The 25,352-nt window shown below is 49.6% G+C and overlaps 1 protein-coding gene across 1 annotated transcript; it reads right to left on the minus strand.

Moving 5' to 3' along the window:
• Nucleotides 1–1,147: 1,147 nt before the first annotated feature.
• Nucleotides 1,148–24,094, minus strand: CHRNB2 (cholinergic receptor nicotinic beta 2 subunit). Its single transcript, XM_033136023.1, has 6 exons — nucleotides 23,519–24,094; nucleotides 13,454–13,599; nucleotides 11,121–11,165; nucleotides 10,439–10,548; nucleotides 7,621–8,635; nucleotides 1,148–1,382 (listed from the first exon to the last, which is right to left on the minus strand). Exons 1-6 carry the CDS (start codon nucleotides 23,559–23,561, stop codon nucleotides 1,212–1,214), a joined length of 1,530 nt encoding a protein of 509 aa, XP_032991914.1. The 5' UTR covers nucleotides 23,562–24,094; the 3' UTR covers nucleotides 1,148–1,211.
• Nucleotides 24,095–25,352: the final 1,258 nt, after the last annotated feature.

Raw genomic sequence — 25,352 nt, forward strand, 5'->3', positions numbered from 1 at the left:
GAGGAGAGGGCCAGGAAGACACACCCAATGGCTCTGTGGGGGTTGGGGACACTGGTCTCTCTTCCGAGGCTGCTGGTGATGGCCCAGAGTGGAAGACCCCTCCTGAACCGGTCCATGGGTGGCTGGCGCACCAGTCTGCACTCCATTGCCTCTGGCCACACACACACACATTGTTAGGGGAATTGGTCTTGGCATCAGTCTGTCCTGAGAGATCCTGGGAGTCCCTTCTTTGCGCAGGGGTTGCCGCCCGACCTTGTGGGTGTATTGGTCAAATCTCATGGGTGGTCATAGCAGCCCCCCTGCGAAATGTCCTTTTTTTGTCAATCTCTCCCCACACCACACCTCTCCCTGCCAAGGGTTGCGCCCAAGGGTGGCCTTCCAATCTGCCGCTGCTCCTCAGAGATGGAAGGTGTCGATGTGTATATTTAATTATATATAGACACATAGATTATTATTATTTTTCCCTGAGTTGGGAGCTGGTTCCCCGTAATTGGCACAAGCCAGGGGTTATGGGGTGGGTGGGGGAGAAAGCTGTAGTCCGTATCCAAAACACCCTCGAGGCTGCAAGACCCTCCCCTCACCCTCACCGCTACGGTAAGCAGCCCACCGCCCCCTGTGCTCCATCACACATACCGACAGCCGCCCAGGAACTTGACGTGTTGCCGCAGCCACTTGGAAGGGACTGACTCCTCCTGGCTGCGTGAAACTGACATCTCCGATCAATGGGAAGCCGCCTAAAATAAGCAGATCAGACAACCAGGCCTGACCCTGCTGCAACCTTTTCCACCACCCCCACCCCCTCTTTTATTTTAAGTGGGGAACCCGGGGATCGAACCTGGTACCTTCCGCATGCAAAGCAGGTGCTCTACTGTTGTGCTACCGCATCATCCTGGCGGCCCGGAAAGAAACCAACCTATTCCAGTATTGTCGTTTTGGCTCTGGCCCGCTTCTCTCCAAGCAAGGCTCCGTTCTCAGTACTGAAGCATGAGCCAGGGGCAATGGCAGACGGCAGGGGAAAGGGGCCGCGGTCCCTTACTGAGCGCACCTTAGGCCGGCATCCATAAAAGTAGGGATCGGGTAGGGTGTCTCTCTGTCCCACTTCATCTCCCTCCCTCCCTCCATCCTCCCTCGCTCTCTCTTTAATCTTCCTTTGCCTGCCTCTCTTCGCTCGCTCCGAAAAGGTTGGCAAAGGAGAAGGGCGAGGCCAGGGGCTACTTGGAGCCGGGACCACCGTGGCTGATCTGCAAGAGGGAATTGGTGGCATAGTTCTGGAAGAGAGGCTGCAGGAACATGCCAATGGTGCCGAAGACGCAGACGAAGATGAAGATCCACAGGAAGAGGCGGTCGATCACCATGGCAACGTACTTCCAGTCCTCGCTCACCTGGGAAAAGGGCAAGGATACGGACGTTAGCACCTGTCAGCCGGACCCCTTTTTGGCTTGGCAACATCCTGCTGTGTGTGTGCCCACTTCCGACCAAACGGGTGCCAGATCTAGGTTTTATAAAATCTTAGGGTGCGCAAACATAGCAGACACACACTCCACAGAAAGCCCAATCAGGGCTGTCTTAAGCATATGCGGCGCCGGGGTGCAAAGATCCACCTGGCGCCCCCCCCCCCCGGTTGCCCAGTCCCAGGCGCGTAGGAGGGCGGAGCCGGCTGGCCGCCTCAGTGTCTCGCTGGCTCGGTCGCCCCCCAACTTGCGACGCAGAAGAGCCCGCCGTGGCGCTGCAACCGACGGGCGGGCTCTTCCCTGGACTCAACTCTCAGGCCCCGGACTCTTGGCCTGGCACCCCTGAGAGCCCGGCGCCCAAGACGGCCTTGAGCGCAATCCTCCACCCTTCAAAATTCAGGGAATATTCCCTGAGAAAAAGTACACTTTATTTCAGCACACAGAACAATCCCCCTCCCCAAAAAGCCAGCCAGCCTTCTTTCTTTCTTTCTTTCTTTCTTTCTTTCTTTCTTTCTTTCTTTCTTTCTTTCTTCCTTCCTTCCTTCCTTCCTTCCTTCCTTCCTTCCTTCCTACCCCGCCCATCTGCCTGGGTTGTCCCAGCCACTCTGGGCAGCTCCCAACAGAATATTAAAATCACGGTAAAACTTCAAACATTAAAAACAGGGCTGCCTTCAGATGTCTTCTAAAAGTCAGTTACAGGTAGGTAGCCGTGTTGGTCCGCCATAGTCAAAACAAAATAAAAAATAAAAAAATTCCTTCCGGTAGCACCTTAGAGACCAACTACCGTAAGTTTGTTCTTGGTATGAGCTTTCGTGTGCATGCACACTTCTTCAGATACACTGAAATATGTATTTCACTGAAATGTGAAATGAAAAGTGTATCTGAAGAAGTGTGCATGCACACGAAAGCTCATACCAAGAACAAACTTAGTTGGTCTCTAAGGTGCTACTGGAAGGATTTTTTTTAATTTCATTTTGTTCTAAAAGTCAGGTAGTTGTTTATGTCCTTGACATCTGGTGGAAGGGAGTTCCACAGGGCGGGCGCCACTACCGAGAAGGGGCACATGAGGAGGCATTTCTGTGACTATCTTGAAGGGATCCTGCACTTCTGAATTTGCCACCACTCTCCTGGTCAGGCCCCACATGCCTGCTTCCTCCTTACAGCCAGTCCCATGGGTACCCCTGGCTGTTAGCTTCCTCCTCCTGAGTCTCAGTTTTGCCCTTGTCGAACAGAGCATGAAGGAAGAGAAGAGGCAATTGTCCTTGCCTGTCATTGGCTCTGGCGCCACCTGCTGTTGTTGATCTTCTTCTTTCTTCTGAGTACATAGAGGATATACCGTACTCCTCCTCCACTCCAGCTCAGCTTCCAATTATACTTAAGTGGGCAATCTCTCATGGATACAAGTTTACATGGTTTTTTTTTAAAGTTTTATTTTTTGAAGTATGCCATCTCTCAAGGGGGAGACCCAAATCCTTTGCCAGGAAAAACAAGAAGGCTGGAAACTTTGTGCCAGGAAGAGTATTTGCTTATTGTTCACTTCTCATTGCCCACAAGAGTTTCTTTAAAACCTCAGAGAGTTCTATTCTATTAAGCGAGACATATGGTAATTTAAAAAATGCAAATCATAAAGGCTGGCTCAGGGATGGGGAGCCTTCTTTCACCCTGAGGGCTGCATTTTGGGGGCCCAACACACCAGTTCCATGGGTTCCATGATCACTGCAGATGGTGACAGCAGTCACGAAATTAGAAGACGCCTGCTTCTTGGGAGAAAAGCAATGACAAACCTAGACAGCATCTTTAAAAGCAAAGACATCACCTTGCCGACAAAGGTCCGTATAGTTAAAGCTATGGTTTTCCCAGTAGTAATGTATGGAAGTGAGAGCTGGACCATAAAGAAGGCTGGTCACCGAAGAATTGATGCTTTTGGAATTATGGTGCTGGAGGAGACTCTTGAGAGTGCCATGGACTGCAAGAAGATCAAACCTATCCATTCTGAAGGAGATCAGGCCTGAATACTCACTGGAAGGACAGATCCTGAAGTTGAGGCTCCAGTACTTTGGCCACCTCATGAGAAGAGAAGACTCCCTAGAAAAGACCCTGATGTTGGGAAAGATGGAGGGCACAAGGAGAAGGGGACGACAGAGGATGAGATGGTTGGACAGTGTTCTCGAAGCTACTAACATGAGTTTGGCCAAACTGCGGGAGGCAGTGAAGGATAGGGGTGCCTGGCGTGCTCTGGTCCATGGGGTCACGAAGAGTCAGACACGACTGAACGACTGAACAACAACAACACACCAGTGGTGAGCGGGGCAAAAATTGGGCATAGTGATAAATCTAAGTTTTTACCTTTGCACTATAGACTTCTTTCTACAGTCACACTCACAAACCCCATTGCGTCCTCCTCCATGCTGGCGAACAAGAGACATGATCACAGTTCAAGGGCACATTCCAGCCAGGCAAAAACACTCTTAATTCCAAAGAAGAGCCAGTGTGGTCTGGGGAGAATTCTGCAGCCAGATAAAAAGGCCACATTCTCCCCCCCCCCCGAGGCCTGAGGTTCTCTACCGCTGGGCTAGAAACTGCGGTACGTACGTCCCCTGTCCCCCGCCTTAAATCTAAGCTGAAACTCTGCTGTTTTTTTAAATATCAATATTTGTACCGGATAGCTCTGTCGGTAGAGCGTGAGACTCTTAATCTCAAGGCTGTGGGTCTGAGCCCCACGTTGGGCAAAAAAATCCTGCATTGCAGAGGGTCGGACTAGATGTGACCCTCGTAGTCCCTTCGAACTCTACAATCCTATGATTCTGAGTAATTGTAGTCCATGGATCAGGCCAATCTAGTCCTGCATCCTGTTCTCGCAGTGGCCAGCCAGATGCCTGGGGGGAACCCGAATGCAAAATCACTCTCTCCCCTCCAGTAGCTTCCAGCAACTGGTATTCAGAAACATTCCTGCCTCCGACTGGGGGTGGCGAAGGGAGCGTCCTGAGTCTCTCCAGTCTCCTTCTCCCCCCCCCCCCCACATCAGTGCTCAGCTGGCTTGGACCCAAACCTGCAGCCTCAGAGCGCAGCCTGGGGCTGTGACATCACTCTGCTGCCATTCCAGGTTCCCCTTCCTCTCGGTTCCTATGGCAACTGCTTCATACCTGACACCTCCCTGGTCCAGTGGGCATAGAGCATCTCCTTCTGCAAATAGTTTCTGGCAAGGCTACCAGATCAGATGAATGATTTGCTTTGGTGAGGAAGGCAGGAGGGGCTAGCTTTGACCCATTGCTCTCTCTGGCCACAGATGGATGGTGGAAGAGGAGGAGGAGGAGGAGGAGGAGGAGGAGGAGGAGGAGGAGGAGTTTGGATTTGATATCCCGCTTTTCACTACCCGAAGGAGTCTCAAAGCGGCTAACATTCTCCTTTCCCTTCCTCCCCCACAACAAACACTCTGTGAGGTGAGTGGGGCTGAGAGACTTCAAAGAAGTGTGACTAGCCCAAGGTCACCCAGCAGCTGCATGTGGAGGAGTGGAGACACGAACCCGGTTCCCCAGATTACGAGTCTACCGCTCTTAACCACTACACCACACTGGCTCTCTGAAGGACTTGGACAAGTGCCCAAAATAGCCCCAACATCCCTTGTAATGTTTTATTGTGTTTTTATGTATGTTGAAGGTTGCCCAGAGTCAGATGGGCAGGGTACAAATAATAAAATTATTATTATTATTATTATTATTATTACACCAGCAAAGCAGCAAACCTCCAAGAAATAAAAGTCTGTTTCTCCCGACTTCTCTCTCTCTTTCTCTCTCTCTGTCTCTCCCTCCCTTACATCCATATCTCACTGCACATGAATTTTTCATGCGCCTTCAGCACAGGGATCCAGCCGAGCAGAAGGGAAATATTGATTCTGGAGCTCGGCGGTGTCTCAGTTGGAGAACACAGCTGCCCGGCACTCAGAGGTGGGGAACAAGTCAGAAAAGGACAGGATATTCTGACTCATGGCTTGGCAAAGGAGAGGCGGCAGGGAGATGGGGAGGAAGCAAGGAAGAGATGTGTCTCCCCCAGGAAACATCCAAGGGATGGGAAATTGCCACAGCCTTTTTCTTTAAAAACAAACAAACCAAACAAACAGTACATCATGTTTCAGGAGGTGATGATTCGAGATATGGTGGGGAAAGTGCCCTGACTGATCAGAACGAAGCGCCGAGTTATAATGTGTTCAGGCAGAATTGTCCAAATCCAACCCTTAAAGGCAACCACTGAGTTTGTTCCCCAGCTACTGAAATTCAGAGGTAGACTTTGCCTGAACAAGGAAGTTCTACATAGCCCAAGGTAAGGTTACCAGATGTCCCTGTTTCCCGGGGACAGTCTCCAGATTTACAAAATCCATCTATTTAATAGGAAGTTGAAAAGTGTCCCCGGATTCATTGAAAAAAATCTGGTAACCTTAGGCCCCAAGGCCACATTGCGATACCACGTTAAACACTCCTCCCCTTGCAAAGAATCCTGGGAACTGTAGTTTAAGGGTGCTGAGAACTGTTAGGAAACTCCTGTGACCCTCACACGGCTACAATTCTCAAGAGTTCCCTGGAGAATAGGATGCAAGATTAGATAATAATTAATAATAATCTTGTTATTCATATCCCGCCCATCAAGCAGGGCTTTTCTTATTTCCTTATGTCAAAGATTGGTGGACTGGGTGTGTTACCCAGAGATCACGGCCACCGTATGTATATGTTGTAAAAATAAATTAAGACTAAAGGATGCTGTCATGGAAGCTTTAGCTGAGATTTCTGAGTTTCAGGGGGTTGGACTAGAATGATGACCACTCTCTGAAGCACCTAGGTAAAGGTAAAGGGACCCCTGACCATTAGGTCCAGTTGCAGACGACTCTGGGGTTGCGGCGCTCATCTCGCTTTACTGGCCGAGGGAGCCAGCGTACAGCTTCCGGGTCATGTGGCCAGCATGACAAAGCCGCTTCTGGCGAACCCAGCGCACGGAAACGCCGTTTACCTTCCCGCCGGAGCGGTACCTATTTATCTACTTGCACTTTGTGTGCTTTCGAACTGCTAGGTGGGCAGGAGCTGGAACCGAGCAACGGGAGCTCACCTCGTTGCGGGGATTCGAACTGCCGACCTTCTGATCAGCAAGTCCTAGGCACAGTGGTTTAAGCCACAGTGCCACCTGGGTCCTCTCTGAAGCACCTACCCTCCTTTAAAAGGCATTGGGGAAAACTTCGTTGGGGGGCCTTGCAGAAAACTGTGAGCAGAGGGGGTTGGATGAGCTGGGAGGGGAGGGGACAGTTGGAGGAGCTGGGAGGAAATAGGCGAAGGGTAAGGGGGGGAGTGGGGTTGGCAAGTAGGGTGGGTTGGAGAACAGAGTGAGAAGCGGTGGCAGAGAGAGCGCAAGCTAGTAACTTTTTGTGGGCTTATTTCAGGCCCTCCAAGGTTCCCTATTTTCCAGGGACGGTCCTGGATTTGCAGAAGCCGTCCCTGTTTCTGATTTGATCCCAGAATGTCCCACTTTCCCTTAGGATTCCCTATTTTCATCGGAGAAATGTTGGAGGGTATGGAGTGACCCCCGAGCGAAGGAGATCAGTAACTATAAAACCATTAGAAGACATCCGAAGGCAGCCCTGTATAAATGTTTTTTTAAATGTTTTTGTATATGTTGAAAGCTGCCCAGAGTGTTTGGGGCAGCACAGTCAAATGGGTGGGGTATTATTAGTATTCTTTTGGAATAGGACGTCCTTATTTTCTTCATAATAATAATAACAACAATAATTTATTTATACAGCACCAATCTGACTGGGTTTCCTCAGCCACTCTCAGCAGAATATTAAAAAAAACAATAAAACATCAAATTAAAAATTTCCCTAAACAGGACTGCCTTCAGATGTCTTCTAAAAGTCAGACAGTTGTTTATTTCCTTGACATTTGATGGGAGGGCACCACTACCAAGAAGGCCCTGTGCCTGGTTCCCTGTAACCTCACTTCTTTGCAGTGAGGGAACTGCCAGAAGGCCCTCGGAGCTGGACCTCAGCATCCGGGCTGAATGATGGGAGTGGAGATGTCCTTCAGAAAAATGTTGGCGGGTATGCTATTTACAAGTCTGACTTAAGGCCACAAAGACCCCATCACCACCACCACTCTGCCCACAAGCCCCTTCCCTTCCAGACACTCACACTCTGGTCGTCGTCTTCGCTCTTCATATGATCTGCGATGAAGCGTACTCCATCCACAGCCTCCTCCAGGCCGCAGCAACAGGGGCCTGGTGGTGGCACCGTTTGGCCCGGCCTGTCCCGGTAACCGTTGACTCCCGGCTCCGACGTTTCCGTAAAGGGCCTCCCCCCGCCATCGCCGCCGCTCCCGGTCCCGAACTTCTTGACCGTGGATGGGTTGACGTAGCAAGTGCAGGACCTGGCTCCTTCGCGGAGGAAGAAGCTCCCGGTCGTCCGCTCCTGGTTCTGCCGCTTCTGGCGCAACCTCTGGCGGGCGCAGTTCTGCCGGGGCTGCTTCATGAAGAGGAGGGTGGGCAGCTTGTCGAGGAAGACCACCTTGACCCAGGGCGGCATGGTGTGGGTGGTCGGCGAGCGGTGGTGGACGTTCAACACGCAGACGCTGGTGACGATGGAGAAGGTGACCAAGACCATGGTGAACATCAGATACTTGCCTACCAGCGGCACGTCCAGCGAGGTTGGCGGCACGATCTTGGAGATGAGAAGCAGGAAGACGGTGAGAGCCAAGAGGACCGAGATGCAGAGGGTCATCTTCTCGCCGCAGTCGGAAGGCAGGTAGAAGACCAGGATGGCCAAGGAGGTGATGAGGATGCAAGGGATGATGAGGTTGATGGTGTAGAAGAGCGGCTTGCGGCGGATGATGAAGTCGTAGGTGATGTCCACGTAGGTGGAGTCGTTGGGGTTCTCGTTGCGCCGTCCCGGCAGGGCGATGATGTCCCACTCCCCGCTGGGGGTGAAGTCGTCCAAGCTGGCCACCTCGCTCTTCAGCACCAGGTCGATCTCCGTCCGGTCGTAGGTCCACGAGCGGAACTTCATGGTGCAGTTCTGCTGGTCGAAGGGGAAATGCTTCACCTCGATTTTGCAGGCACTCTTGTAGATGGCCGGAGGGAGCCAGAAGATGCTGCCGTCATAGGAGACGACGGCGTTGGAGTAGAAGGACACCTCGTACATCCCGTCGGCACTGGGGGAAGGGAGAAGGAGGGAAGGGAGAAGGAGAAGCAATGCTCATTGTTGGTCTAGAACAGGGGCCAGCAACCTTTTTCAGCTGTGGGCCAGTCCACCATCCCTCAGATCATGTAGTGGGCCGGATTATCTATCTATCTATCTATCTATCTATCTATCTATCTATCTATCTATCTGGGGGATGAACGAATTCCTATGCCCCACGAATAACCCAGAGATGTATTTTAAATAAAAGCACACATTCTACTCATGTAAAAACACGCTGATTCCCGGACTGTCCGCAGGCCAGATTGAGAAGGTGATTGGGCCAGATCCAGCCCCCGGGCCTTAGGTTGCCTACCTCTGGTCTAGAAGGTACATGTCAGAGGCTGGACTGAGGAGGAATGGTGGGAGCTGCCCCCCCTTCTCCTGAACCTTCCCAAGGGCAGGAGGACAGTATTGATTTAGAACAGTGGTTTGTAAAGGGGCATAGTCCAGAGGGGGAAAGCTGGAAAATATTGGGTGAGGAACAGCTAGAAGAGGAAACACCAGCAGAGAGATAGCTGGCAGATTCAGCGTCCTTGGACAGCATTCCTGACCCCCCGTCGCCTAGGACTGGATGGGCTCTGAGAGTGATAGAACAGAGAGCGCAGCAGCAACAAGCTCAGGTTACCCGACGCAGGAGTGACGCAGATTAATGGGGACGGAGGAGGGGTAAACCTTTACTGGGAGCACCGCCATTTCTAGAGAGGTATGCATTCCTTTGTCTCTCGCTGTGTTTATTAAAGAAACTAACTGGTAAGAAAGCTCCTTTCATTCAATCTGCTTATTCACTGCCACCAGGGGAGGGATCCGATTCCCCCGAAGCCTGACGGTGCAGGTGCACAGATCAGAGATCATGCACCGTGTGCACACATGCACAAACGCATAGCCCTACCCATGCCATCCACACGTTCATCATAATGCAGGCCACCCGGACCTGCTTTTTTATTGGTTCGATTCTGTTTAAGAATCGCGGCCCCCTAACACAGTTTGGAGCGCTTTCACAGTAGAAACCTCCACAGTTGAAAGAATGAAAAGAAGAAAATTGGTCTATAAAAGCGCTTCCCTGTATAAAAACAATTAAAAACTATTTCATGTTGGACTGGATGACCCTCGTGGTCCTTTCTAACTCTACAGTTCCATGAGGAAATCAGGGCTTTTGTTTTAGCCAGAACTCAGTTCTGGCACCTCTCAGGCGGGCGCCATTGCCATAATAAGAGAACAAGGGAAGCATTCGGGGTGAGTTCCGGCACATATTTTTCTAAAAAAAATCATCTCAGATCCAATAAACATACAGTCACTCTGTCTCTCACACATATGCACTCACTCTCAGTCAAACATACATGTTCTCTCTCTCTCTCTCTCTCTCTCTCTCTCTCTCTCTCTCACACACACACACACACACACACACACACAAGCATGCACCAGATTCTAACCTGCCTTTACACCACCTCAATCCCTATCTAGCAGCAGGCAAGGTTTAAAACAACTGTAGGGAAAATTTGGCCCACCAAATGTTACTGAACTACACCTCCCATCATCGCTGCCCATTAGTCATGCTTGCTGGGGCTGATGGGATTTGTAGTCCAGCAACGTTTGGCAGGCCAAAGGTCCCCTACGCCTGGCTTTGAAAGCTCTTCCGACACCGTGGCATTGTGACAAGGAGGAAGATGGGGCCAGGCGGGCCCCTCCAGGCGGGCCCATGAACTGCAGGTTCGCTATTGTCCTCCCAGATCCGCAAGGGTTAGACCCAGGACAAAGAATGCCGAGGTGCACCTACTTGTTGTAGAGCACAACATCTGGAAGCCAGATGTGTTTGGATGGCAGCCGCACCTTCTTCATGTCATCAAACTCCTCTGGGTTCCACATAAGGCGATAATCCTCCCATTCCTGCAATGGAGAGAGAGAGAGAGAGAGAGAGAGAGAGAGAGAGAGAGAGAGATTGGGGGGAGGGGGCTTGACACAATCAGGGTGGCCAGATCCATAGCTGTCAACTTTCCCCTTTTCTTGCAAGGAATCCTATTCGGAATAAGGGGATTTCCCTTAATAAAGGGGGGGAAAGTTGACGGCTATGGCCAGATCCCCAAGGCTGACCTGAAGTCTCCAGTTCTACCTCACCCCTTCCAGGTGGCAGGGGGAGGGCCTGAATCTCCAGCTAGGGGAGATTTAATGGAAATAGGGACATCCTAAGGAAAAGTGGGCCATTCCTGGATCGAAACAGGAACAGGAACAGCCAGTGCAAGCTTTTGAGGACTGGAATGATGCGCTGGTGATTGTTCCTATCAACAGTCCCACTGCAGCATTTCGCAACAGCTGGAGCCTCTAGTCTAGAGAGTGTCCCACAGAGTGCTCAACTGCAGCAGAAGGTAAGAGATTAAGCAAACCACTGTTATTAAAAAGGGGCCCATTGGTTCTATTTATGAGTAAATAATAAAAAAGAGGGGTGGTGGCAGGTATCTTACCTGGGTCAGCCACACGTTGGTGGTCATGATCTGCTCCCTCTCGTGCTGTCAACGGAAGAAAAAGAGAAGGCGTCAGAAGAAGACGACAAGAGCCCGCTGGGTCAGGCCAATGGCTAGTCCAGCATCCTGTTCTCACAGTGGCCAGCCAGATGCAAGCAGCACCTGAGCCCAGGGGCCATCTCCCCTCCTGCAGCTTCCAGCAACACTGGGAAAGGTGAAGGGACCCAGTTGCAGGCGACTCTGGGGTTCATAGCTGTCAAGTTTCGGATTTGAAAATAAGGGATCAGCAGTCTCACCTATCCCGGGGACAGTCACATGTCAGTGGTGGGCGGAGTCAGAAGCAAAAAGTGGGCGGAGCAGCAATGTAAACTCCAAGCGGGCTCGGGCTCAGAGTGGAGCAAAGAGGAGGGCAGCCATGTGCTCCGCGCGATGGAGCCCCATCGTCTTCTTGTCTGATCCCATCAAAACAGGACAGGAAGCAGCAGCTGCTCAAAGGCAGCCAGGTTCCGCCCACCAGCTAACCCTATTGGCCGGCTGAGGGGCTCGGCGGCAACGGATAGGGGCTGATGCAGGGGGAGGAATACACCCCCCTGTAAGCACGGGAAACGGCTCCCACTTGCTTTGAGGGCTGAGACTTTTCTCTCCAAGTAGGCGAGGTCTTCCCACCCAGTCCCTGGCCAGCAGGGGAGGAGCTGCTTCCATTAAAAACGGGAAATTTAAGGGAAATAAAAAATAAGGGAGAGCAGTGGGAAACTGCTTAAAATAAGGGAGAATCCCGGGGAAAACGGGATACTTGACAGCACTGCTGGGGTTGCGGCGCTCATCTCGCTTTATTGGCCGAGGGAGCCGGTGTACAGCTTCTGGGTCATGTGGTGTAATAAGAATTTAAAGATCTTATATCTAATAATAATTGTTCATAAGTGTACCAAGCAAACACACACATGAATGTATAGGCCACATGTCCATAGCTGTCAACTTTTCCCTTTTTTTTAAGGGAAATTCCCTTGTTCCCAATAGGATTCCTCGCAAGAAAAGGGAAAAGTTGACAGCTACGCACATGTCTGAGGCAGACAGTCCTCCTGACACCATTTTGACTCCTGACACCATTTTGACTCTCAAAACTGACCAAATGTTTACCAAATGTTTCTCTGCAAGGAAGAAGGGGGTGAGGGAACTTTCCCATTGTCTCAGGAATTACAGTGATTACCACCTCAAAGGAATGGCCAGGCTACCCAGAAAAGGCAACCAGATAAGGCATTATCATATAAATTGGCAGGCAGGAGAAAAAACAAACTTCTCAGATTTCTGTTGAAATTTGTTGGAGACTGCCTTTTTGTGTGATGTATGCATGATGCTTCTGGGGGTGGGCTTGAACTGCAGCATGGGCAATTTCAAATTTCTATAAAAGAGCAAGCACGCCTTGGTTCTGGGTTCCTTCTTTTTCTCCTGCGTGAGAAAAAGGACCCTGTTACAACAGAACAATAAATATCAAGCTTACTAGCCGCCTTGCTTTCCATTAGAACTCTGGTCTGGTCTCTGTCTTTTCCGCACAAGCAGGGGTTTCAAAATAAGGTCCTGCCGAGGTTCAGGATTCCACCCAGAATCGAACCCTTTATCTAGATAACTCTCTTAAATTCTTACAACAGTGGCCAGCATGACTAAGCCGCTTCTGGCGAAACCAGAGCAGCGCACGGAAACGCCGTTTACCTTCCCGCCAGAGCGGTACCTATTTATCAACTTGCACTTTGACGTGCTTTCGAACTGCTAGGTTGGCAGGAGCTGGGACCGAGCAACGGGAGCTCACCCTGTGGCGGGGATTCGAACCGCCAACCAGGTATTCAGCAGCATTGCTGCCTTCGGTCGAGGAGGCATTGTGGCAGTTGCTACTGATAGCTCCTGTCCGATCTTCTTTGAACACAGACTCTAGCTCCCGGCAGCCAGCATGGCCAATGGTCAGAGGTGGTGGGAGTTGTAGTACCACAAACTTGGGGGGGGGCGACACCACGTTCCCTCATCCCTGATACCAAGTTAGCTACCCTAGATGCAGAATATCAAGGTGAGAACTGTTCGGCAGTGGAGCAGGCTCCCTCAGAAGGCGGACTCTCCTTTTAAGCAGAGATTGGATGGCCAACTGTCGGGGATTGCTTCGCTGTGACGCCCACCTTGCAGAGGGTTGGACTAGATGACCGTTGGAGGTCCCTTCGAACTCTACAGGTCTATGGTTCTAAAAGGGCAGCTCCAGGGAGGAAGCTTTCTCCAGACTTGCAGAAAGAAGACCCCTGCTTTGAGCAGCATTTGACCCGTTTGGCCACTTCCCCCTCTTTGGTACGTACCACGCTGATGAGCTGGGCCAATGATACCATCAGCTGCACAGTGACCAACTCGGATCCATTGGTGGCCGGGCGGATCAGCTTGTTGTACCGTGACGGATCCAGGAGATGTTCTACCAACCGCTCCTCCGTGTCTGTGCCCAGGGTCCCTGCGTGGTGGCGGAGAAGGAAGCAGGCAGGGTAAAGCAAACACAGAACATACGCACAACAAGGCAGACATTCCTACCTATCTCTTTTCACCAGTGAGCCATACAGCTTCCAAAATCAGGATGTTCAGTGACTGGTATTCAGACGTTGACTGCCTATTAATACGTGGGTTTCGTTGAGCTACCGTGGCTGTATTAAATATCAGTGAATTCTCCCTCTAGTTCAGTCTTTCCTCTTTTTTTTAAAAAAAAAAGCATTATTTTTTTTAGATTAAAACTTTACATTCACATATCAAATGTGCAACATGGAAACAAGATTCCATGGAATCTCTTGGACTTCCCTCCTCCCCTTTGTGGGTCCTACTGTTGATCATTTCCTCCTGCGTCTTTTATGATAATCCATATATTTTACATCTCCATTGTGTCCAAAATTCACCCTTAAACTACAAGTGATATTCCAATCCTACTAACAATTTTAACTGTTTACAATGGTTTTTTTTTAAGATAGGTTGTAAGATTTCCCAATTCCTTATTAAAATTTTGGTCTTCCTGATTTCTGACTCTTCCGGTCATTTTAGCCATTTCCGCATAATCCATCAACTTGATCTGCCATCCTTCTCTGGTCGGGTCTTTCTCTTCTTTCCATCTCTTCTTCTAGTTCAGTGTTTCCAAGACTTTGGCCTCCAGCTGTTGTTGGACTACAACTCCCATCATCCCTAGCTAGCAGGACCAGTGGCTAGGGATGATGGGAGTTGTAGTCCAAAAGCAGCTGGAGACCCAAGACTAGGAAACACTAGTGTCCTTTCCTCAAGACACATGAAACGTCCCTAAGCCAATGAACATTTGTACGAAAAAGCACTATTTTGGGGAGGGGTTCAGGGGTCCGTCCTGAATCTCTCTCTCTCTCCTTTCCACGAGGCTGCTGTGCCATACCAGCTCCCCTGACCACAAGCAACAGCCTCTCAAACAGGCTCGTTTCCAAGCCAGCTTCCTGATGGATAACTAATCCCCAGGCATTCATGAGCCCATTTTGGCAGGCTGTTAAAATGTCACCGGCTCTTAGCTTGCTCAGAATTACGGTCTGCTGTGATCCAGCGGCCCTTGAGCAGAGCCAAGGCTGCAGCTGAGCAGGCATGGGGGCTGTGTGTGTCTTGCTCTTCCTGTTTCCGAATCCATGCGTGGCACCAGGGCCAATGGCAAGTGGAGCCAGCTCGCTCGAATTCTGTCCCCTTCACCCTCCTCCTAAGACTAAGGAGGAGGAAGATGACAGACAGTGTCGCCCTATGAACTGGGAGTAAGTGAGAAGGCAGGCATGTGGTTGAGTTGATGGAAGGCAGGCAGAAGTTGTTGAGGTAAAGCCTGAATGGACCAGCTTTCATTGTGGCGGCAGCATTATCTGAGTCAGGTCCCACCTATCAACTCTTTTTCTTTCTTTCTTCCTGGGCTCCTTTTGCCTTTAGCTGCTGGATAACAGGCTGAAAGCCAACAGGTAGAGCTGGGCCTGGTTTGGTGGTACATAGCAAGGGAGGAATTTGGCCACCAGCCAGATTTTCTGCCCAGCTGTCACAAAGGAGGCCTATTTCAAAAATCTTGTTGCTAACTCTCCTCTGCACCTCCTTCTTCAACATGGAAATATTCAGTTCTTGTATGTGTGCCTATGTGTGTGTCCTGTATGTGTGCCTATATCCCCACACTTGGTGTTGGTTGGGGTTTTGGTGAGTGGAGTGTGTGTGCCTTTTAACTCCAAAAGCCCTTTTAGCCTCGCGCACAAAGACCACTTAAAAACAACCACCCAAACCATACGCCGTAAGGATGAGCGCAGCTAAAAGGAAGCCATCAGAAATACATTAAAACGGCAGTATAAATAGAATTTGAAAGGCCAGCTGCATCACGGCCTCCTCTCCCTCAACTGCCACCAGACAGCAGTCATTCCAGCAGGCTACGTTAGTGGGAGAGATGAGAAGTGGGGCTCCTTCCATCGTCTGAAAGGCCAGCTCTGTCTGGCTCTTCCTACCCCTGAGCTGCTTCCATTCCAGCTCCTCATTATCAGAGTTCCTGTTACACTTTAAGAAACGGTGCCTGGGTTTACTTCTTTCCTCTTCCCTCCTTGTTGCTTTTTCCTTTTGTGCCATCGCTTTTAGGCCTGCAGGCAGGGAATGCCTTGTTTTAATTTGTAGTCCACAAGCTGCCCTTTGGCTTAAAAAGGGGGAGTCCAACTGCTCTAAATAAGTAACACTGAGTGTGGACTGTGGGGGGGGGACCCTGGTGGTTCTTAACTACTGTTAAAATCTTTGCCAAATGGGACAGGCTCCGTCTGGTGTCTAAAAGAAAGCTATTAAAGGTATGCTCTTTGGCTGAGCTGTGATTTGAACCCAGGTCTGCATCCCAATCACTGAATCCCAACAATCTAACTGCTACACCAAACTGGTTCTTTGTTTGTTTCCATTTTCATGCACTGGAACATTTGAAACTGCTTTGTACCGAGTCAGGCCATCTCGCTTAGAACTGTCTGCACTGACTGGCAGTTGGCTGTCCAGGATTTCAGACAGGAGATCTGGAGATGCCTGGGTTTGAACCTGGGACCTTCTGCTTGCGAAGCAGCTGCTCTACCACTGAGCTGTGATCTTTCTCTTAAATATAATAGTTCCAGTTACAGGCAGGTAGTCGTGTTGGTCTGCCATAGTCAAAACAAAATAAAAAGTAAAACAAAAACAAAAACCTTCCAGTAGCACCTTAGAGACTAACTAAGTTTGTTCTTGGTATGAGCTTTCGTGTGCATGCAAAAGGCATGGAGGGATGCTGGGGAGGTGGGGGGGGGGAAATGTGTAACTCTACCCACGGCCTTAGCTCTCTGCCCCCGGGGGCATTGCCATCCAGATCTGCCCTCCTCCCTTCCTTCCCTGCCGTTGAGGCTGTGAATGCAAACGCTTCTGCTTGCTCCCTTGACAGCTTAATTGCAATTTTGGGAAGTGGCTGACAGGCGTTGGAAAACAAGAAGCATGACTTGAGTAAAGAGGTCGTTGGGAGGATCGATCGAAGGAGGGAGAGAGTGAGAGGATAATGTACTGTACAGAAAATATATTTTACGGCCGGGGGCGGGGGAGAGAGAGAGAGAGAGAGAGAGAGAGAGAGAGAGAGAGAGAGAGCATGTTTACTTGGCCGCAAATCTCAGTGCCAACTTTGTCCTTGAGTCAGCATGGCTCATGCAGGCAGCATCACTTGGCGGCAGGATGAGGATGAGGATGAGGATGAAACAAAATAAAAAAATATAAAAAATCCTTCCAGTAGCACCTTAGAGACCAACTAAGTTTGTTCTTGGTATGAGCTTTCGTGTGCATGCACACTTCTTCAGATACCAAGTGTGCATGCACACGAAAGCTCATACGAAGAACAAACTTAGTTGGTCTCTAAGGTGCTACTGGAAGGATTTTTTTTTTAATTTTGTTTTGACTATGGCAGACCAACACAGCTACCTGCCTGTGATGAGGATGAAGGTATTCTTGGAGGAAGGGTGCCCTTAAGCCCAGAGCATTGCGTTTTGCTTTGTGATGGGGAGAGCCATTTGACAGAGGAAACAGACTACATCATTGGAAGTTTTTTTAACAGAGGTTGGATGGCCATCTGTGAGAGATTATTTAGCTGTGAATCCTGCCTTGTGGGGGGGTTGGACTAGATGACCCTTGGGGTCCCTTCCAACTCTATGATTTTACTTTGAAAAACTCGATTTAATTATCCTTTAACACCAATTCTGTTGGGATGGGGAACCTGCAGCCCTCCAAATGTATTATTATTATTATTATTATTATTATTATTATTATTATTATTATTATATCAGTTGGTTAGAGTATGGTGCTGATAATGCCAAGTTTGTAGGTTCGATCCCCAAATGGGACAGCTGCATATTATGGCATTTCAGGGGTTGGACTAATTATGATTCTCGGGGTCCCTTCCAACTCTACAATTCTATGATGATGATTTAAACTTATTACCTCCTTTTCACCATCAGGTCCCAGGACAGCTCCCAACAGTTTAAAATTAAATATTAAAAACTCTTAAGCCAGGATCAAACCATACTTTATTATTCCAGCTTTTGAACTAACCATCATCTACAACTACGTTTATCATCCCTGACCATTAGGCAAGCTGGCTGGGGCTGATGGGTCCAAAGATATCAGGTGGGCCAGAGGTTCCTCACCATGGCTGTACAGTGGTACTTTGGTTCTCAAATGCCTTGGTACTCAAACACCTTGGTTCTCAAACTCTGAAAACCCAGAAGTAAACGTTACGGTTTTCAAACATTTTTCAGAAGCCAAACGTTCAATGCGGTTGTCAGCTATTGTTTCCGGTGCACCTGCACCAATCAGAAGCTGTGCCTTGGTTTTCGAACATTTCAGAAGTCAAATGGACTTCTGGAACGGATTAAGTTTGGCACTTTGGTTTTTGTTATTTATTTTGCGTTTTTGTTTTTGAGGCTTTTTCGGTTAATTTGTTTTTGTGACTGTGTGAAACCCAGCTCAGCTACTGATTGATTGATTTGTGTGACTGCGGAAATGGATAAAAGCCCCCCTCCCCCAACCAAACAATGACTATCATCAGTGCAGGGAAGAAAAAAGAATGGTTTTAATTTTTACCACCTACAATAATAGCCTTATTTATTTTATAGTACAGTACGTTGATTATTGCTTTCATTTTATACATCAATGGTCTCATTAGATAGTAAAATTCATGTTAAATTGCTGTTTTAGGGGTTGTTTTTAAAAGTCTGGAACAGATTAATCCATTTTGCATTACTTTCTATGGGAAAGCGCGTCTTGGTTTTGGAACACTTTGGTTTTGGAACGGACTTCTGGAACGGATTAAGTTTGAGAACCAAGGTACCGCTGTAACACAAAGCCCACACATTTGTGGCACCCTGCCAAGCTGATCGTAGCCTATCAATTGTATCTTTTAATTCATGGGGAAGGGAAGAGCTCACTCCTCTCTCACCCTCTCTTCCCCCCCCCCCACTTTTGTTACTTGTGTCAGGTGGCAGCAAGTGGGCATGACCAGTCATCCTGGCAAACCATGCTAGCTTTGCCTTGGCAAGGTGGAATCTGCCTCTGCTTCTTCTATTCTTGGCAGACTGCTTGACAGTTTTGGCTGTATTCAAGCATCACACCCAAAACAAGGCTTGTTTTTGTTTTTTTACACCTGAACCTTCTGGGCACTTTCCAATGCAATGCTAAATGTTTCTGGCGTGAACTGGCATAAGCTAGAGGCTCCTGTCTTCCTCCCTCTTATGGTGCCTCTGGGGTGGGGAAGGTTCCATCTCTGCTTTTAAACTAGCCAGAGTTCCTTGTTATGCCAGAACGTAGGGAAACACTGGTTAGTTTAAACCAGCCACGAGGTTGACACTGCTGCTGGGTGGTCTACTCTCATCATCCCTAGCATGGCCAATAGTCAGGGATAATGAGAGCTGGAGTCCTGGAGGGTTGAATGTTCCCCAACCCTGGTTTAAACAGAGAGAGAAGGAAATGTTCGCCAACTCAAGGATTGCAATTCCCTATGGGCAGCCTTTGGGGTGGAGAGGACCATGGCTAGAGCCGAAGAGAAAATTGGGCAGAACAATGGATGTGACTCTTCACTGAGATATAAAGGTAAAGGGACCCCTGACCATTAGGTCCAGCTGTGGACAACTCTGGGGTTGCAGCACTCATCTCACTTTACTGGCCGAGGGAGCCGGTGTACAGCTTCCAGGTCATGTGGCCAGCATGACAAAGCCGCTTCTGGCAAACCAGAGCAGCGCACGGAAACGCCATTTGCCTTCCCACCAGAATGGTACCTATTTATCTACTTGCACTTTGACATGCTTTCGAACTGCTAGGTTGGCAGGAGCAGGGACAAAGCAACGGGAGCTCACCCTGTCGTGGGGATTCAAACCGCCAACCATCTGATCGGCAAGCCCTAGGCTCTGTGGTTTAATAACCCACAGCACCACCCGCGTCCCACTCACTGAGCTATGGCCCTTCCCTAAAACATAGGGACAGAGGAAGCCGCCTTATACCAAGTCAAACCATTGGATTCACCTTAGCTGTACCACTGAGTAGATGCTGTACCACTGAGAGATGGCACTAATAGAATATTGGCAGCAGAGACAACAAGAATAGAGAAATGAGATCTCTGTGTTTTGTGCCTGGAAGAAGCTGTGGGGGAAACCACTGGGTGAGTGGTCCATGATTCATTTCCTTGCTTCCTTTCATAACACATCACACCCGATGCATAACGAATGGTGCAAGCTTGCCCATGAAGTCATGAGTTGTTGCTGCATAGGGGCTGGGGTTTGGTGGGTGGGGGAAAGAGATTTGAAGAATCATATGGAGGCAGAAAGAGATTTGAAGAATCATATGAAAAGGGACAATAATGCAAATATAGAATGTTGCTTATGGAATATCAGCAGTGGTGCTTGGAAGGTCATGCAAGGGCAGTCCAGACCCCTGGAGACTCATAGAAGACCTGCCTGTCACTCAGCACCCTTCTCTCCTCCGTCTTCCTTTCATTGCTCTACATTTGAATACAATATTTCTCTCTCTTTTACACACAGGAAATGGGGAACCTGTGGACCTCCAGATGTTGCTGTACTACAGCTTCCATCACCCCAGACTATCTGGGCCTGATGGGAGTTGGAATCCAGAGGGCCCCAAGTTCCCCATCCCTGCAAAAAAAAAAGAGAAATAAGAGATCTAAAGACCTCTTGTCTTCAGGAACGACTCTCTTCTAAAGCAGAGGTTGGGAACTATGGGCTCAAGGGCCATATGCATCCCTCCGGGCTTCCCTGGGACCCTCCTCAAGATGCACACCCACCCATACCACACCCCTCACTAACCCTGCATGGCTTGGGGTTTTTCCCCTGGCTATGATGTGTCCTTGACCTCTGATAATGCTTCTTCCTTGCTGAATGGAAGACAGAGAAGTGTGTCTATGAAGACACTCACCTACTGGTCATTGGTAAAATCAGCCACGTTTTAAAAAGTAGTTACATACAAACAAATAACCTTGATCTATTCAGGAATGGGGAAACTGTGGCCTTCTAGACGCCATTGGACTCCGGTTTCCATCATCCCTGACCACTGGCCAGGCAGGATGGCACTGATGGGGTGTTCAGCAACATCTGGAAGCACAAAGGCTACCCAACACTGGACTGATTGGGTAAACATTGCAATAATGATGCTTGCTGTCACTTAGTACGTGTATAGCATATTTCACATGGGCAAAGTCTGTTGCATATCTAAAGCAATCCTTATGACAGTCTTGCAGGGCAGACTAGGGAAAATGTTATATCCCCTAATTGACTTGGGTGGGAGGGGCAGTGCTGAAGCAGAGAGGTGGGGAATGGTACCTGTGGATGAGCTGACAATGGACTCAGCTGCTTAGCCACCAGGGACCCTGGAGTCCTTTGGAGTCTGGATGCTGGAGGCTAGCAGTAACTCACAAGTAACTGTGGTTCGTCCCTCTTCCTTGCTGAAGCTGCTGCTGCTGCTGGCTGCTGCTCTGTGCAGCTCTCCTGTGTGACAGGGCTGGAATTCCCTCCGAGAGTTAACTGTACATACAGCACACACACACACACACACACACACACACACACACAACTACATGATTAACTGTGATTCCTCTTGACATGCATGAGAGAGGAAAGGATGTTAAGTTTCCCTCCTACAATGCACACACGGAATGGATTTGCCTGCCAGAACAGGCATTGCAAATTCGTAATTACCTACACAATGTTTTTAAAGTTCTGCTTGCATGAGCATCATCTGATCCTCCTCAGGAATGCGACAGAAGTTTATAAGATCAGGAGTGATGTGATGTTGAAGAGAATGTAGTGTGAAATGTTTCTCTCTCTCTCTCTCTCTGCTTCTCTCTCTCTACTTCCACCACTCCTCCCTCAAAGCACTATCCCTCGAAATGGGCTAGCTAGGCATTTCCTTTTAGAGAAATGGCTGGATTTCCTTTTAGAGCAGGTAGGGGGAACCAGGTGTTTCTGGTCTTCAACTCCGATCATTCCTGACTGTTGGCCATGCTGCCTGGCGCTGATGGGAGTTGGAGTCCAAGAATGTATGGAGAACCAGACATTCCCCATTCCTGATCTAATAAATAATCTATTGAATTCTGCTCTGTGCCTTTGTTTGAGGCAGTTTGATGGACACACAGGGTTCCTCTCTGTTGAATCCAGTGTCAAGGTTGCTCTACTCCACAATAGGAGATGGATCATGTTCATGAAGAACAGGACTTTGGGCAGGTCATTAGCTGGAAAATGTTGTGTGTGAGGCATCTATAAGGAGAGGGAATCTACAGGTCAACACAAAACAGCAAGAACCTAAATATAAGGCATCTAATTTATCTACTGGAAGCTGCAGAATACCCAGGTGTTAAACCTGCTGCCTTGAGGGAGTCTACCCTCTCTGGATGCTCCCTCATTTTAAATATTGTGGGGTGTTGTTGTTTTTTAAAATGAATATCTCACTCCCCCTGCAATCCACCTGAAACCAGCTTGCAGTTAAAAAAACAACAACCACCAAGTAAACCAGAACATTATGTATTAAAAGCAACCCATCACAGTAACAGCCAAATTATTCTAGGCCTATAAGGCCCGGCTTGTGCAACTGCACCATTCAGAAACTTATTAAAGGGCCCCTTCTGCAACAGGAGTGGGGAGCCTGTGCCCATCAAGGCATGGTTGGACTATGATTCCCATCACCCCGACTATCAGCCAGGCTGACTAGGGATGATGGGAGCTGGAGTCCAGCAATGTCAGGAGGACTGCAAGCTCCTATCCCCTATTCAACTGCCGTACAACTGTCCTCTCATAGAAGTCTTGCAAGTACCCAATACCCAGTGGAGGCTAGTCAGTTGGGGCAAGCGGAGGCACTGCCCCACCAAGCTTAGTGTGCCCCCACCTTCCTGCCTTTTTACTCATAACCAGGCCAGGGGTGGCCCTGCCTGTCGGCATCCTTAGTCTCAGTGATGCCCCTTGAAGAACTCAGCAGGGAAGAGGAGGATGGGAGCTAATCTATAATCAGTTGGCTCTGCCTGTCATTGGCTCTGGCTCCGCCTACTGTCGGGCTCCCTGCCTTCCGCCCCACCAGCCCCAATGGGCACCAGCCACCAAGGCCAATAACCGCCAGATAACCATCTAGTGCTCATATCAACCTCTCCTCCATCCTCATATCACTCAGAAGATCTTCCTGCATACGAGGGTTCTCCCCTTCTCCCTCTCTCTCTCATCGTCATCGTGCCTGGGGTTATGAACTTTCCAGCTCCTGCAGCTGCCCCTTGCTGGAAGACAGATGGAGCTAGCTGGACTGTCAGGCAGAGCCAGTCCCCTGGAGTCTCCCTGGGGCTATCCTCCAGCTGTAAACAGTCGTGCCTAAGGGGAACCTAATCTCAGCCCCCATCCTGCCGCCCCACTCCCCAGCCTCTTTCGCTTTTCCTAGTGCGGTTCCTCGGATGGAGGATGGGCAGATAAATGACCTTCCCAGATTCTCCCCCGTCCCGTTTTTTTATTTTCTTTTTTTCTTTTTGAGGAGAGGGAAACTTCAGCCTGAGTTGGCCTGTTGAGATGGAAGTCGCCTTGCCCGCCCCTAAGTCCTGGTTAGGCAGGAGCTGGACGGGGCGAGCTGGCTTCCCCGCTAAGCCATCGGCGGCCTGTCAAATCTCTGCCCAGCTGAGTAACTGACGTATTTTTTCAAGAGCATCATTTGGAGACACAATAAAAATAGAAGCTCGTACTCGCGACCGGCAGCGACTCCCCTCCCTAGGAAGCCGAGAGGAGGGAAGGGCGCACTGTCTGATTCAAACAAAGCCTCTGCTTTCATTTAGAGTAGGATGCTGGTGTTGGGGAAAGGGAGCCCTAAACGCTATAGGGAAAGGAGGGGGTTACACTTACTTCTCAGGATCCCAAGGAGGCAGAGGCAGATCAGAAGAGCCATTGAAGCGGGTGGGCGAGGAATCTTCTCCCTCAAAATAAAGACATTGCCTCTGTCCTTTCGCGTTCCACCCCCACTTCAATATGGGGGGGTTACAATCCAAGTGGTGCAGGCGGTTCCGGCAGCTCCTAGGATTGAATGAGGGGTGTGTGTGTGTGTGTAGGTGGGGAGACTGCAGAGAATGGAGGCTTCTTTGAGTTGTTTTTTGGGGGGCACCGCAATCTCTAACCCAGCCCAAGTTCCTTCTAAGTCGCCCCCCACCTTTCGGCCGCTGTCCGTGGTGCTGAAGTCCAAGCCGGCGCTTCCTCTTTTGGGGCAACGGAGCGCTCTCCGTGGTGCTGGAGCGCTTTGCCGCTGTCCCTGGTGCTGAACGGACCGTCAGCCTCGCCGGAGAGCCATGCGCAAAAACCCGGGAGCCCCCATCCACTCACTCACCCACCTACCAACCTACCCACGCCCCGACCTCGCCTGGCTCGCCAAGGCGATGCGCAGGAGAACCTGTGAAGGGGCCGCGGCGAGATGATGCTCGGGAGGGGGGGGGGAGAGGGAAGTGCCAGGATGCTCCAGGCTCTCTACATTTGGCGTCTTCTCTCTCTCCAGCGCCTTGGCTCCGGCTGCTCCCCTTGACGCAGAGGCCACCCCTGAGGAGCTGGCGAGCGCCGGCTCTTACGTCCCCGGAACACACGGGCCGATCCAGGTCCGCGGGGACCCATCCGCCGTCTGCCGCTAGAGGCGGGGGGGGGGGTAGCTGCCCTTTTCTCAGCGCAGGGGAGCGGAAGCGAGTGCCTCAGAAGCTCGGAGATGAAGATGGGCAGGACCACGCCGGCATCCTTAGGACTGGCCTATACCGAGCGCTCCTGATGAAGAGCATTGCTTGGTGTATATTCAGGATATGGAGGAGAGTAGAAATCTGAAGGATGGGAGAAAGATGGGCTAAGATACAGCTAAGATATTTGCTTGCATTTAGATGGCTCTCTCTTTGTGTGTGTTATTTCCTTTGTCACGCAGACATAAAGGTACGCATATGGGGAGTGGGAGAGACAAAGTCTTAATGCTCTGTAAACACCCTCTGCCCCGCCTTGTGCAAGTCCGGGGGAGACTCCTTCCAGGGGGGAGAGAGAGATAAAGAAAAATGCATAAACAAGGGAAAGAGACGTAGGAAGCTGACTTATACTGAGTCAGACCACTGGTCCATCCGGTTCAGTGTTGTCTACATCAGGGGCTCCCAAACTGTGATTTGTGCACCGCCAAAGGTTAGCAGGCTTTGTTCAGGTGATCCGAGGCATTGCTGCATTAAATATGCATATTGAGTTTCAAATTGCCTTTTTACTGCTCCTTCCTTCCTTCCTTTTCTTCTTAAAATTATGTTATATAATTAAATGTATAACAAACAAGACAGACAGGGTATACAAATGATTCAACAAAAGACGAAAGGAATTGAGCACGCTCAGCTATAAGGTAAGGAGATGAAAGGTATAAAGAAAAATACCTGAAGAAACCTGTACAGAAGAGGCAACACGGCAGCATCACAAGATAAGACATAAACAGCAGATCAAAAACTCATATAATCAAAAAGAGTGCCGGATGAAATCGTATTTGGATGGCATTTGCCATCCATGTGACTGTGTCCTTAAGTAAGCTACAAAAACCCACTCAACAGTTCAAAGAGTGTGCTTACACTCTGAGAACCTGGAGTTGGTGGGTCAGTTATCTGATGTGGCTATAAATAAGGCTTTTAAAAAACCAGCTTGCTTTTTAAATTAATTGTGTTGTATTCTATTCTAATGCCTTTCT

This window comes from Lacerta agilis, chromosome 17, assembly GCF_009819535.1.
Source record: "Lacerta agilis isolate rLacAgi1 chromosome 17, rLacAgi1.pri, whole genome shotgun sequence".
NCBI lineage: Eukaryota > Metazoa > Chordata > Lepidosauria > Squamata > Lacertidae > Lacerta > Lacerta agilis.